We start from the raw sequence: 14,079 nt of genomic DNA on the forward strand, positions 1-14,079 counted from the left end.
CTGGCAGGCATAGCCTATTTTTTTAAAGGTGGTGAGGGACTTGGCCCTAAAACCGTATCAAGAGTTCCCACCAACAAGCAACACCTCCCTGAAGCTCCGGTGGTTGTGGCTCTGCCTGGTCATTGCTAAGACTTGATTTAAGCCTGAGGGAATGTCTTCTTGGGTCTTATAAAAAAGCATTTCCAGACAGTTACCGCATGAACCGACAAAATGAGTGCTGAACGACGAAAAGACTCGCTAAACTATTCCTCTGTCCTGTTTGAGTGAGGGCCATTGGTGTTTTTCTAATCTGAGTCATACAGCAAGTGTTCAGGTATTCAAATGTGGGCCCCACACAACACACACCACAACATATCCTTTACCATTGGGTGTAGAAAGTATAATACACAAAAGTAAAGCTCCAAAAGCAATATCCAGTTGCTGAGCAAATAAACAAAAAAAAGCAAATTAGCAATATGAAAGAATGCAAGCTGGCAAAACGAATAATATGTTTATCATGACAGCTCTGAAATCAGTATTAGTGTGTTCAATTTCATTTTGATGAATGCACAATATCGTATAATTTTCTCTGTTTACTGAATACAATCTACATTAAGTGTGTGATGTGATGTCAAGGTATATTTTAGGCCGGAACAAGTAAGCAAAGAAAACTGTAGTCGTAAGAAGTGGCATCATAATCTGAAACTGACTGACAAAGTGACTCACTATTTTAAAAATTACAATCTCAGTGACGCGGAGAGCATCTGAAAGCTGGTTTCGCTCTTTCAGTCACATCACATTGGTATAATCTTACAATCTGAGAGTAAGCATATGTCCAAATTTAAACACTTCAAAATTTAGAGAAATGGGAAGAAAAGCAAAAACACACAATCTCACAACTACTTATTCTGCTTTCAACTTAATCTTGTTTCCATGTTAGCCATCTGCTTACGATAAAAAAAAAAGATATGTTTGTGAAGATGCTTGGGCCTCTCCAAGTGCAAGGTTGAAGATAACGAGATAAACTGTGCGTGTATGTATGTTTATCCACTCTGATGGGTTAATTATCTCTCTCATCCCCGTCTAACAACCACTGTGGCATTACAACCAGTACTTGAAGCTCCACAAGTGGCTTTTAAAATCATGAATACTTGGTGTTACTGGGGACGGAGGAGAAAAACACAACAATCACAGGAAATGATATGATTGTGTCTGGCGTGTGGTGGGTGAAATAATGCCATGCAGTCGAACTAATAAATGGCAAATTAGCGTTTGTGTGTTAACTGTAACGATGAGACAAGATGTAATGTATTTTTTAAGAGCCTCTAAATAACAACCATGACTGTAGATGCTAAATGCGTGTCTTGCCTTAGATGTTTCTGCTGAGGGGTCTATTTTTGGACACAAAATCATGGCCGAAGGTCGGGTGACTAATGGCGACCACACCTCTCCCGAAGCCTCAAACCGTTGCGTCTCATGTTAAAGGATTAATATTACGCATAAAACCTTTCAAAAAAACACTTATCAATAAGAGATGTAGTCTTGCCGTCATCCCTGGTGGTCTAGTGGTTAGGATTCGGCGCTCTCACCGCCGCGGCCCGGGTTCGATTCCCGGTCAGGGAACACCTTTTGGTAAGACACGATATAGACAATACCACAAACTTTAGCACAAATCAATCACACAACGAGTGTTTCACTTCCTTTATTGGAAAGGCATTTAAAATGATAATCCTCCTCCATCGTTTGCTTTTGTAACCATCTTTGCAAAACACTAAAAGCCCTCTTTGTCTTGGTTGGCCATTAACGGCTGCTTGATGCTGGACGTTCTCCCATTAAAATGCTCACGTCATTTATTCCTTGCCAACATGCCAAAAACATCATAATGAAATCATGACCATTACCACCGTCATCACAGTCACAGTTTATGCCAATCTCCCTTTACTTTAAAGAGGACCAGCAGTCATACTTAACAGCACACACTAACACATGCATCCAGTACATGCCCGTATATACATGTATATTTTATGTATATACTAGCATGCACACACAAAATAAACACACACACACTCTTTCTCCCAACTGTCTGGTCCACAGTCACTTAACAGTTTAGAGGTCTATGCATGTAACATTCTTAACATCAGAGCCTGCTGAATGCTGCTTAATGCCTGAAGATCTGGAGCTCTGGATAAAACAGTCATCAAAAACCTCAATCAAACAAACAAACAAAAAACAAACAAAACACCTGCTGGTAATTTCACTCAGGCACATTATTGTAACCCCCCCCCCCCAAAAAAAAAGAAAAGAAAAGAAAAAAAAAATCACACAAACACAAAAGGAAAGAGGAAAATTGTGAAAAATGGGAAATTGTGCAAGAAATGGTTCCCATATCTACTCTCCCCAATGGAGTGAAGGAATAAAGAACACTTTTGGAACAAGCATAGTCACATTTTTGGCCCAAAAATTACACTCAAAACGTAAAAGACATTCAAAGACAAAAAAACACATCAGTTAAACGGTCACAAACAAACTGCAGTCTTGTGCCTACAGACGACACTGGCTGAGCTGATATTAGAACGATGTTACAGTGTGGTGCTTGCAGTACTACAGGTTTACCAGTTGAAAAGGTTCAGTCAGAAGATAAAAACGGAAGGTTACTGCAAGCATTAATGTGCTCTCCTTTTGACATGAGTAACACCACATAGAAGATATACCGTAGTAAAGTGTTTAACAGCTGGGAAGTGTTAAGAGTTGCATTAATACAGTGATTTTAAACACTGACATAATGTTCCTCTAAATTTGAGACGTTTCCAACTCTACACACCCTCTCTCTCTCTCACACACACACTCACACACACAATCAGGCTATGGTAGTATGGCTACATGGGAAACCAAAGGACAAAGATTACATTAAATCTATACCAGGAATACAATCACTTTAGAAGACATGTTAGACTATCAAATGAAACCAACTTTTTTTAACAGTTTTGTTTGCATGACATTTGGTTCTGTTGTGGCATTCGAGATTTGTCCAACCAAACCTGATCCTGGGCAGGTGCTCCCATACACACTGCTACCAAAGTATTAAACCAGTTTATTGAACGGTTTCCTGCCACACGTGCATAAAGGACTTGGTTTGACTCCTTTTCCTTCCTCTTTAAACACAACGCGTGCCCCAGGTGTGCCATGCTGAAATGCAACAGTGGTCTGAAGTACCTGGTTGAACTGCAGAAATATCTCCCATAAATCCCAGGTTGGACACAGTTTATACAGAAGTCCTCCAGTAGTCAACAGTAAAGGGAATTCGTCTACAGTACATACTTCTGTCATCAAAGGGCATCCTGTGTTTGAAAGGATCACGTCATTTCCTAAGGCTGAAAAGTCTGTGGAGGTATTGGGGGGGGGCAGGGTGTACATGTGGGCCTGTGAGGTGAACAGGTACCAGAGGAAATCGTAGCAGTTTTAGCCAGGCACGCAGGTCAAACAGGGATCCCCATGCGGAGCTTCTTCTTCTTCACCGTCTTCAGGCCGGTGAGTCGACGGACATCATCCTCGTCTGACTCATCCATTTCATCGTCGGCTGAGAAAAGGATCTGGGAGAAAAAAGAAAAGAAAAGAAAGACAGACAAATATTAAGCCAAATAAGCCAAGTGGGAGGCAGTTTCATGGTTAATGATATCAGGGCACACAGATTACCATCTATGCAACATTATAGTGGCTTAGTAAAAATATTTGACACTCTTGTAAATGTCTGAATGCAGTAACACAAATCACAGAATGTAATAATTCAGGTACTTGAGGTGGTGATCAACATCAACCCCAACCATGAGCTCCCTGGTGGTCTAGTGGTTAGGATTCGGCGCTCTCACCGCCGCGGCCCGGGTTCGATTCCCGGTCAGGGAACATTTTTGTTTCCATGAAAGGCCAAAACTGGAAATTAACGCTGTACCACAGGCCAAAAGCAAATTCCTAGCAAACTGTAATGTTAATAGTAAAAATAGTAAAATGGTTGTTAGGATTCCACGTTCTCTTAACTCATCACCTGCACAAAGTCTCACTCTGCTTGCCGTGCACATTTTGAAAAATAATTATTCATATTAGGCATTGTACTCACAAAGCAGACTAAACCTGTATGGTGAATTATGTTCAATCTCAATCCCAAGCAAAAATAACCCTGATGACATCATCAAGGTTATTTTCAGACTACAGAAAGTCTCCCACAGGCCCCGAGTAGACAACACAACCAATATTATGTTACAGTGAATACATTTTCTCAAAAATAAAAGCACTGAGCTCTTCATTTTGCGTACTATTACAGAATCCTCACAAACTAAAGTAACATTTTGTTTATGTAGTACTTTTCAGCCATCTTGCCCCTTGATAAACCTTCTCTTCTACTGCATGTAAAAGCATTTGATAAGTATCAGTTGAGACATTCAAATTCTTTGATATCATTTGATTTGAAGAAATAATAATATAGTTTCATACTTCATCACTAATCCAAAAACACAAAAAATATGCACAGTAAAATACACACTACATAGTAAAACTTCATTAAAATGCACATATCAATGTCTAAAGTATCTTCTATATTGTGCCTTTGTGTATATAGAATGTTGTCACATCAATGAGTGTTTCCTATCCTGATAGTGTGATTATTATTAGCACGATTTAAGACAAAAAAAAAACGGTGATAATAGAAAAAGACACACGAGCCAGCCAGGAGTCGAACCTAGAATCTTCTGATCCGTAGTCAGACGCGTTATCCATTGCGCCACTGGCCCGCTGTAGACACCCGCCGCTGCTGCAGTCAATACACGTGTTACAGCGCAGCGCGGCCCATCCCCCCACAGCTCCGCACTGCGCTGCTCTGTGAGACCAGCTCCCACACACAAGCAGGTTCTGAGACGAACCGCGAAGCTGGCTTTTGTCCTCACTGCGTCCGCCATTCATTTGTTAAAATGGCTGCAGAGTAGCTTTACATTTCTGTTTATGATCTAAAAACTGCCCAGCATGTGGCCCACTGATACAACTAATACTCGAATGAAAGCATGAAGACCTGATTTCAGAGAAAAAGTCTGAACAACAGTTATATTTTTGCTGTCTTGATAGCAAAATGAAAACGAAACATGTTTTTGTTTTTTTTATGACACGTGCTGTGTTGTTGTTCCCTCCAGGGTGAAGACAGTCACCGTACTTGTGTGATCACAACTTCTAACACTTATGGATCTTTATGTTGTCTGGCCTAAAGGCTAAAAAAGCCTGAAATATGAGACAATAAATCCACTACTTAAGGACAGACTGCAGGGACATAACCAAATGGTATAATCTGAACAATTCCAAATGAAACAATGATTATAGATAATTCTGGTCATGGACACTGTTTGGCTTATGTCTGCTATGCCAACTTCAAACCAACAAAGTGATGCCAGTTAGTTTATGGTCACAACAATGTCTGCTAGCAAACGCAGGAGCTTCTGATTCATAGAGAGACGTTTTATCTACTGAGCCACTGGCCCACTGTGTTGTGCCGCCCTCAGAAATCAGCCAGAGATCAGCAGCCAAAACCCAAACTTGCATACCTGATTACTTCCTCTTGACTTCTGTCTCTGCCTCATTATCTGACCACAGGAAGAACGATATCACATGTTGAACACCTTGTTCAACAGCAGTTGAAAGGGTCTGAGTTATAAATCAACATTACTCGTAACAAATGAGGAGACAATTCATTACCAGCCGCTGCCGGCTGTAACATGCGGGTGATGGACGGTTCACTTTGTATTTTCAAAACCTAATATTTTTTCCCCCCCTCTTACAGACATCAAGTGTATTCTACTTTACAAAACACTGAACAAAGCAGTAATGCCAACATAGTAAAGAGAGTTTTGCACCAAATCAGAAAGAATAAGGACACAGGAGACACAGGAGAAGCAAGTAAAAAAGTTTAACCATTCAAATGTCACAAAAACACAGTAATTCACATCTCTTCACTTCAACTAGTCAAATATAATCTCTTGGCCCTTCTGACAGTTGGCAGCCTGAGCTCTGATTTCATTAAATTTGCCAGCTCTCCCCACAGACATGATTAAGCTGAAACTGATGTGAGAAATGGCCTGGCTAACGCTGACTGCCTGGGAGAGGAATTTCTTTCATTCACAGATTTGGTAAAGTGTCAAACCTGCTTTGTGTGTTGGTCAGACACACTAGGCTGCATCACTGCCATTAATTAAGTGTGCTATCGAGTGTCCTCTTTAAGGCAGTGTCTCACGTGAAGCTGTGAACCTGGTTTCACTGCTACTGTACCCATGAAATGATTTAACTGTTAGAAACCAGTGGCCTGTTTTGTACCAGCTATCTGGTCCCACAAATACAATAGAGGCTTCGCTGCAAATGAAAATGAAGGTACCATTTCGGCAGAATCTTCATTTATGGTAAAGCATTTGTACAGTATATAAAACAACGTGGACTGCAGCACAGAGCTGCAGGAACTACCGTGCTGCAGTAAGCAACAGTGATCAGAGCCCACAACAAGGATGGAGACAAATGAACAACTGAAACCTGGTTTTGGTGTTATATAAGGTGTTTAATCAGCGTGATGTGTCCTTCCATCTATGCCTTTGGCTTTTAAAAATCACCTTAAATGGAAACTGTGGCTGCACCTCATCTAAAATTCAGTTCCTTATCTAAAATCTCACTGTGGCGGTTCCTGCTTGCATTCGTCCTCCCTGCAGGAAGAAGCCGCTAACAAAGTTCTGCTAATTTGATCTTAAAGGCATTTCATGTCTTATGCATCCTTTGCAATAAAAGACCCCCCATTACTTTGTCGTTTAAAGGCTTTATTTTTTTTTGTAGCAGCAAATTAAGGAAATGTCGGGCTTTTCATCTGCAGTTACATAACTCGACCCCTCCAGCTGAAATCAAACATGATGAAATGGTGACGAGGAGAGAACTAAACTTCGAACCGCAGAGACACACAGACACTTTTCAAAATGTGTTTCTCTCTGGTCTCCTGCACAGACCTGGGCTGGGTCTTGCCACATGTCCTCGTTTAAAGGAGAGAGAGGGCAAATCCCAACCGGGCATGGCTCAGCTGGTAACAGAAAGGTAAATCAGTGCAGCACGGCTTGACTCGGACTGATCAAGATCGCAGGGGTAAAAGCCCCCGGTAGACTTCAACCGCTATCCTCTAAAAAGCCAGAGATGTCAGAGAATGTGCCTTCACAGCACTGACAGTGTAAGACATTTAAAACTTACATTTGAATATAATCAAGACAAATCAGTAGCTGGAACATGTCTGTATGATGAAAATTATAATTTCAGTCAGCGTAACCATTCCCTTTCACCTTAGCCCTTTGCTGTCGATTCAAATGGAAAGCATTTCTGCAAGAACCTTGTAGGTGACGGACTCCTCGGTGTCCACTGTGGCACTGAAGCAGTTTCACAGGAACACTCCTAGTGCTTCTGTCAACTAGAAAAGAAATGTGGTACTTCAGCCACTCTCCTGCTTACAGGACAGAGATTCCAGACAACCAGAACATGTCCCTGGTGGGTTAGTAGTTAGGATTTGGTGCTCTCACTGCTGCACGCCTGTGCTCGATTCCCTGTCAGGGAACAGCTAATGTACCAAGACAGGATCACAAACAGCACGGTGAGAAGAAACTGGAATACTGAGAGAAACCAAGGGCCTGTCTGTTTAAGTGGATTTGCTGGTAAATTTTCTCAAAAATGTGCTTATACCAGACTGGTGTTATGACTGCGTTCATTGTAAGTGTATGAATGGTGTGGAGCAGAGCTCGGCATTGGGCTCATCTAGTTTACAAGCTTTTAAGTGAAGTGGGACCCATAATCCAGACATACCAGGCTGCCAATCAGCGTCGACGACCAGGAACAAGTGACAGTCAAAAAGAGTATGTCATACTGAGACTGAGTTTCATAAGCTCAGAAGAGGCCTTTTAGACAAATAAAAGCTTCTGTGCCACTCAGTCTTCTTCAAAGACTCCAAAGCCTGGACTGCTAAACAACCTCAACTACATACAAATTTTTTAATGAACATAAATTGACACTGCTAAACAAGACATGTGCTCTTATCCGTCGTATGTCCTGCTGCTGTATCACCACAGTGAGACTCACCTCTGATTCTGAGTCATCATGGGACAGAGCTCGTCTGTAGCGCACCTTGCTGTTCCCCCGTGAGTCCTCCTCTCTCTCCTCCAGCTTTGCTTTTGTCTTGTGCTTCTTCATTAGGAAATTATCTACCACCCAGAACATGAGGGCCTAAATGAAACACAGGAATCACTGTGGTGAATAATGCTTCCAAAAGGAAAATTAACAGAAGGATTAACAGCCTTTGTATTATTAACCTGACCTGACTTTTTGCAGACACACACACACACACACACACAAGACAACGGTCATGGGATGAAGTCATGACATAATATCACTACACATGTAGCACTGGGTATCGCAGGAGCTGTAAAATCAGTGTACAAAGAAAAACCGGAAGTAACAGCAGACTTACATTGACGAAGAACGGAACGATGAGCATGACGATGGCCAGTTCCAGGTCAGGATTCTCTATGGGGTTGAGGAGGGCCAGCTGTGACACATACAAACACATATGACACACACACACACACATACATACAAGCATAAGCATAAGCATCCACAGCAACATACTGATTGCACACCTTGCCTTAGACAGGAAAGTGGAAGTAGTAAAATCATTAGGGGCAGTAACAGTGTGTATTTACTTAAACAGAAGAAGAATGGTCCACTAGAGCACACACACAACTTGAAATCTGACAGAAACTAGAAAGAGGATACCTGTTCTACGAATCTTATCTGTAACCTAAAGGAGGGCTTGGCATACGTGATAATATGCTAAACAAATATGTTGATGTAAGCATTCTGACCCTCACAGAGCTTACATTCTGATGACGAGCCAGGAAAAAGTGCTACCTTAACGCATCTACTGACAACATTAAAGGAAATGGACGATACAACACACACTACAAACCAGGAAGGACTGAAGACTGAATATGTTACAGCTTCAAATGTGCAGACTGTTTTTGACAGCTGTAGTGTCTTAAACAGGAAATGAACAATGAACGGCGTAAACAATTCTATTGACTCCAGTGAACATAAACTGACTGTTAAAATCATTGGATAAAGATGTATGACCAGAGATGAAAATGCATCTGTGTGATAATGTCCCCCCACCTTTACAAAATAAGACCAGCAAACCTATCAGGCTACATAATATTGGACTCAGGGATCTTTGTCTTTCGATGTTTATTCGCTTAAAGCAGCAGGACTTTTCAAGCTCAAGCTCAAAATAACTACTGTGAACTACATTTATAGTCAGAGATGCCGTTTCTAGCAGTGGCTCTGCAGACCACATGCAAGTGCAAATGTTTTATGAACGAGGAAATGAGTTCGAGGACTCGCACATCACTCGCTTTAGTGAGTAACACTGAATGGACAAGGTACCTTTAAAAAGATGCTTCTGTACATGTAAACAGGGATTTTGGATGATTAAGAGCAATCAGGTTTGCTGGGCAGTTTCGTGCTTAATCCTGATTTTATGGCCTTACAAAAATGGCTTCTTTTTTTTTTTTTTTTTAACATTTTTTAACTGAACTGTAGACAAACTACACTGGTCTGTTTTTTTTTTTTTTTATATGGTAGATCAAAACATAATATGGGACAACCTCGTCAATTGTGTGTGAAAAAGTAATTTATAATTCATCCAGGATGCCAGTAGTGACAAGGTTTCACACTTGTCACCTGAAGTGTCCAGAGGCCCAAGAGCTCCCTGGTGGTCTAGTGGTTAGGATTCGGCGCTCTCACCGCCGCGGCCCGGGTTCGATTCCCGGTCAGGGAACATTTTTTTTTTTTTTTTTTGGGTGAGTTCTGATATTTCACACGAGGTAGAAATACTTATGTTTGCATTCAAGGAGCAGATGTGCCACTATGGAGTCACAGGAGTGCCATAAAAAAAAAAGAATAACACTCTAAAAAAAAAAAAACTATAATAATACATGGAGAAATATAAAGAGAAATAAACAAATAAATAAATACATCTGAAAAACAGCATAATACAAAAGAAATAATCAGCACTTTCTTTCATTTTCCATTAGAGTATAATAGGACAAAATGAATGTATTATATAAAAATTAAATAAACAAAAATATGTAATTATGGGGAAATTATATGCAAGATACACACACACACATAAATATAAAAACACATGGAAATGGTGATTACTATTTTGTTCTTTATGTAATTTCTCTTTATATTAATGGCTACTAAGGATAGTAATTTCAGCTGTTATCTTTAGCTGGTTCTCATTTCTTTCTGACCTTTTTCCACTGGGGGATGAGGAGGACCAGCATGATAAGCACTTTCTCAAACACCATGATGAGGATGTAGAGGATACACTGACCCAACCAGGCTGTGCACTGCACTGGCTCTCCTATACAGACACACACACACACACACACAGACACACACGCAGGGAAATAAGAGAAAGATTACTGTGAAAAAGTCTGCTTAGCTTTTCAGATATGTAATGCAAATCATCAGATTTCAATGCTTCAGAGTCACTGGCCATCTAAGACGTGACACTGCAGAACTGTAGTACTGAGTGCAGCTACTGCCCTCCATTGGGCGTTAGAGGCATTTTAGGAATGTGCTGGAGGTCCCACTTTACCACAAGGACATGATCCTCACCGTATTCTCCGAAGCGAAGAGAGTCCCACTGCCTCCACTCTACAATAGCACTGACAGCTCTCACCCCAACATAGATCAGCAACATGCCCAGGGAGGCATCCAACAGGAAGTTAATGAGGTATCTGGGAGAGCAAAAACGGTGAGGGTAAGTTAGAACTGCAGCTGGAACTTTCCTTCATTTTAACAGTTTCTAGGAAATAGATCAGTAACATGTGGAGTCAGGGAGCTCTATGGAAAACAAATAAAGGGCTGACTCACAGTGAGCAGGGATCCTCCTCTGTGAGGTCTGACAAGTAGACATTAGCAAAGTGGATAAACAGCATCCCAATGGCCTGTTTTGAGGTATCCAAGAACCTGCAGAGAGACAGAACAGTTGTTATGGTTCTGAGGCACTCCAGCGGGATTCATGTGATGCCTCTGCAGAGAAACGAATGTAAGCTGGCTTAGCTGCCTTACCAGATCCTCCAGGGTCTCCTCTCATGTTTTGGCTCCCTGAAGCGTTTCACTGTGGAGGAAAGAGCGCACCACAGAAATAGTGGGATTTTACCACACACTGCTCACACAAACACAGGGAAACACAACGAAACAGCCTCTCCTTTGTTTACATTTAAGCAAGTTGCAGCAATGGTTTCATGGGTTATTTGGGAAAATCTTGTACTGGCATACTGACTTGTATAATCAGAGCTGACATCCCCTTAGTTAGTCAAAGAGACAACAGTGGTCAACAGCATGACCTAAAACCTGCCAACTCCCATGCAGAAGCTGTGAAATTATTTATCTGATATGGTGCTAAGTTAACAGGAAACACTGAAATGGCAAACAGGGGGAAGTGGGTCAGACTCTGAATTCTTCGGCATTTGACAATCAAACTCAAACATGAAGTGCGTTTCTTTATACAGAATCAATGTGATTTCAAGTGGTAATATGAGCGTGTGTGCAAACATTGCTCCCCAAGTAATAAATACTCCAACTTACGTGCTGTACTGTACTCTGTCAGTTCTATTGCTACTCTGGGATGTCTAAGTTACGGCCGTTTTAGAAGTCCTCACTTCCCCCTCTGTATGAAAGAGTCACAGGATTTTATAGAAGGCTCATCACTGAAAGCAGTGACATGTCCAACACAAATAAAGCTCTTGCTGTTCATCACAATAGTGACTTGTTTTCCATGACACCCCACACTGTCCTCTTCTTGTAACTCCTATGACGCAGCACTGCACGAGAGGGGAGCCTTACCACATGTTAACATCGCTTATTTACTTTTCTAAAATCAGGCACAGACTCTAAAAGTACTGTTCAAATAGTGTGACACCTCAGCTGGACCATTACCATCTAACTGAGACCCTGACTTGCAATAAATTTTGAAGTGTTTCCCAAAAAGCTACTCAAGCCTTATTTGTGTTTTCATGCAGAGAAGTTGTACTGTGAGCTGTGACTTCAGTTTCTGCTCTGAGCGCAAGTGTGACCTCAGTCTAAACACACCCTGTTTGCAGCTGGGTGTGATGCGAACGGAGGTGGAGGCCGACTCCTTCTGCCTTGAGCAAACAAAATACACTGAAATGCTGATCATTCCTCACTGCTGCAAGGCTGCTGGGACACACAAAACTGAGGCCGCCCTCTTTAGGTCATGCAGCTGTCAGTGCTGTGCAAGTTCCTAAATCTAATAAAAAGCCACCTTAGCCAGATGATTCACAGGGAGAAATTAAACAAGAACTGCGAAAATCATTTTGTGCAGTTTAGTATGTTCCTAAAGAACAACCTCAATAAAGAGAAGTGATTACGGCTCACACCAACAGTCACTTGGGGTAGTGTACCTTACTCGGCAGATGTTTCTCCAGCTACACTGAGACTGCTTTTGTCTGTACATCAGCATTATGCAGCCAAACTGGAGCTGCGGGTTCTTACTGCAGCTGCAACGTACTATTTCACTGTCATTGTTTCATGTTTTAAACTAATTCTGACCTGCAAAACCACAGCAGTTTCATTCCTTAGTTTTAATTTGAGAAGGGGAGAAAAGATGTGTTGTGCCAGGAAAGTTAAAGCAAGTACCAGGAAGTGTACGCAGCAGACTATATTACAACCACCGCCGACAGCTTCAACAAGAGAAGAAGCCGACAGTAGTATTTAAGTACTGAACTGAAACTCATAAGTTTTAGCCTTACAAGACACAGAAAGCCTCACTATCCTAATGTTGTTTGCCTTTTCCTGTAACAGTCTCGGGCATGGTCCTCCCAGCTGAGATCAATATTGCATGTGCTTATCCGAGTGTTGCCATTGGACAATCATCCTGTCCCATCAGCAGCTGGGGTCGGATATCTGAGAGCTGAGACACAGCAGACTTCTGGCCATACTCACACATCAGCGTGCTGAAAGCTACCACAGCGAGAAGTCCTTGCAAAAAAATCCCAAACGAGTCCATTAAGGCGCCATTCTCGCACCCCCTGTTCTCAGTAGTTGGCGGCTGGCTGGAGGACACCGACGTGTTGGTAAAGGACACGGCGGGCAGCCCTGCTCCCCCTGGACCAGCCAGCGCCACATCTCCGATTTGGGACAGCATGTTGACACCACTAACAGCATCCATGGGGCAGAAGAACCGAACGAGACAAATTAATAAAGTCAACAGCAGAAGCTTCTCACACAGCCTCTGCGTCCTTCCCAGTCCTCTCCAACAATTCTTGGTCAACTAATCGATATGCTATGCAGGACAGTCTTAGGTGAAAGATGGTGGCATCCTCTCCCTTCCAAGCGCACACTCATTCTCCTTCAGGCGTCCATACAACCATAGATGTTGCCATGACAGAAGTAAAACCGTCAGTCAAAACGCTTACTGGAAGTTGCTATAACGTACTTCGTAGCTTAAACCGACTCGTATGCACACTTTTAAAAACCGAGCTGCAACATTAGAAATGATTTGGAAGCTCCCCACAACAATGAAGACCTTTCCTGCCTCAAACGAGCTAACATCAGTGACAGACAAGGCAGCTAAAACCCGTGTCATGTAACGACAAAAAAGAGACAAAATCACGGTTATAATTTATTTTAAAGAGCTGGTGTGCGGCGCAGGTCCACCAGAGCGAAGCGAAATTTTGCCGACAGTCAAACGTCCATAGCGAAAAGGAGATGCTGAGATGCTATCACTGCCTACCTCGCTAGCCTCCAAGCTACCTACTCAGCTCCATAAAGCTAACGCTAAGCTAGCAAACTTCTGTTTTCTCGAGGACGTTGAAAACAGCGTGCACACCGGTTAGTCGTGACGTTAACGCCTGTAAAAACAGCTCGTCTGAATATAGAAAAACCGAGTAAAAATAATGGCAGATCACGGCTAGCGTTCATCCAGCTGCTTCCCTGCCCAGCAGTGCCCACTCATGTTGACAG

General features: G+C 42.1%; 1 protein-coding gene and 4 non-coding genes across 11 annotated transcripts; 3 read left to right on the top strand and 2 right to left on the bottom strand.

Moving 5' to 3' along the window:
* Window positions 1-1,530: 1,530 nt before the first annotated feature.
* On the top strand, window positions 1,531-1,602 carry trnae-cuc. The gene has a single exon. It is a non-coding gene; the product is annotated as a tRNA-Glu (tRNA).
* A 64-nt stretch (window positions 1,603-1,666) lies between these two features.
* Window positions 1,667-14,064, bottom strand: stimate (STIM activating enhance). Of its 7 annotated transcripts, none has more exons than XR_006843011.1 (9): window positions 13,060-14,063; window positions 11,164-11,212; window positions 10,966-11,061; window positions 10,708-10,829; window positions 10,338-10,450; window positions 8,495-8,572; window positions 8,107-8,250; window positions 7,320-7,444; window positions 1,667-3,569 (listed from the first exon to the last, which is right to left on the bottom strand). XR_006843011.1 is itself a non-coding variant. In XM_046384527.1 (9 exons), exons 2-9 carry the CDS (start codon window positions 13,259-13,261, stop codon window positions 3,456-3,458), a joined length of 918 nt encoding a protein of 305 aa, XP_046240483.1. In that variant the 5' UTR covers window positions 13,262-13,271; window positions 13,850-14,064; the 3' UTR covers window positions 1,667-3,455. The 7 variants fall into 7 exon arrangements, 5 of the variants coding, with proteins under 5 accessions (XP_046240483.1, XP_046240482.1, XP_046240487.1 ...); XM_046384527.1 differs by lacking the exon at window positions 7,320-7,444 and having other exon boundaries at window positions 13,060-13,271; window positions 13,850-14,064; XR_006843012.1 differs by lacking the exon at window positions 1,667-3,569 and adding an exon at window positions 5,903-7,162.
* On the top strand, window positions 3,808-3,879 carry trnae-cuc. The gene has a single exon. It is a non-coding gene; the product is annotated as a tRNA-Glu (tRNA).
* On the bottom strand, window positions 4,688-4,760 carry trnar-acg. The gene has a single exon. It is a non-coding gene; the product is annotated as a tRNA-Arg (tRNA).
* trnae-cuc lies at window positions 9,788-9,859 on the top strand. The gene has a single exon. It is a non-coding gene; the product is annotated as a tRNA-Glu (tRNA).
* Window positions 14,065-14,079: the final 15 nt, after the last annotated feature.

Source organism: Scatophagus argus, chromosome 3, assembly GCF_020382885.2.
Source record: "Scatophagus argus isolate fScaArg1 chromosome 3, fScaArg1.pri, whole genome shotgun sequence".
Taxonomy (NCBI): Eukaryota; Metazoa; Chordata; class Actinopteri; family Scatophagidae; genus Scatophagus; species Scatophagus argus.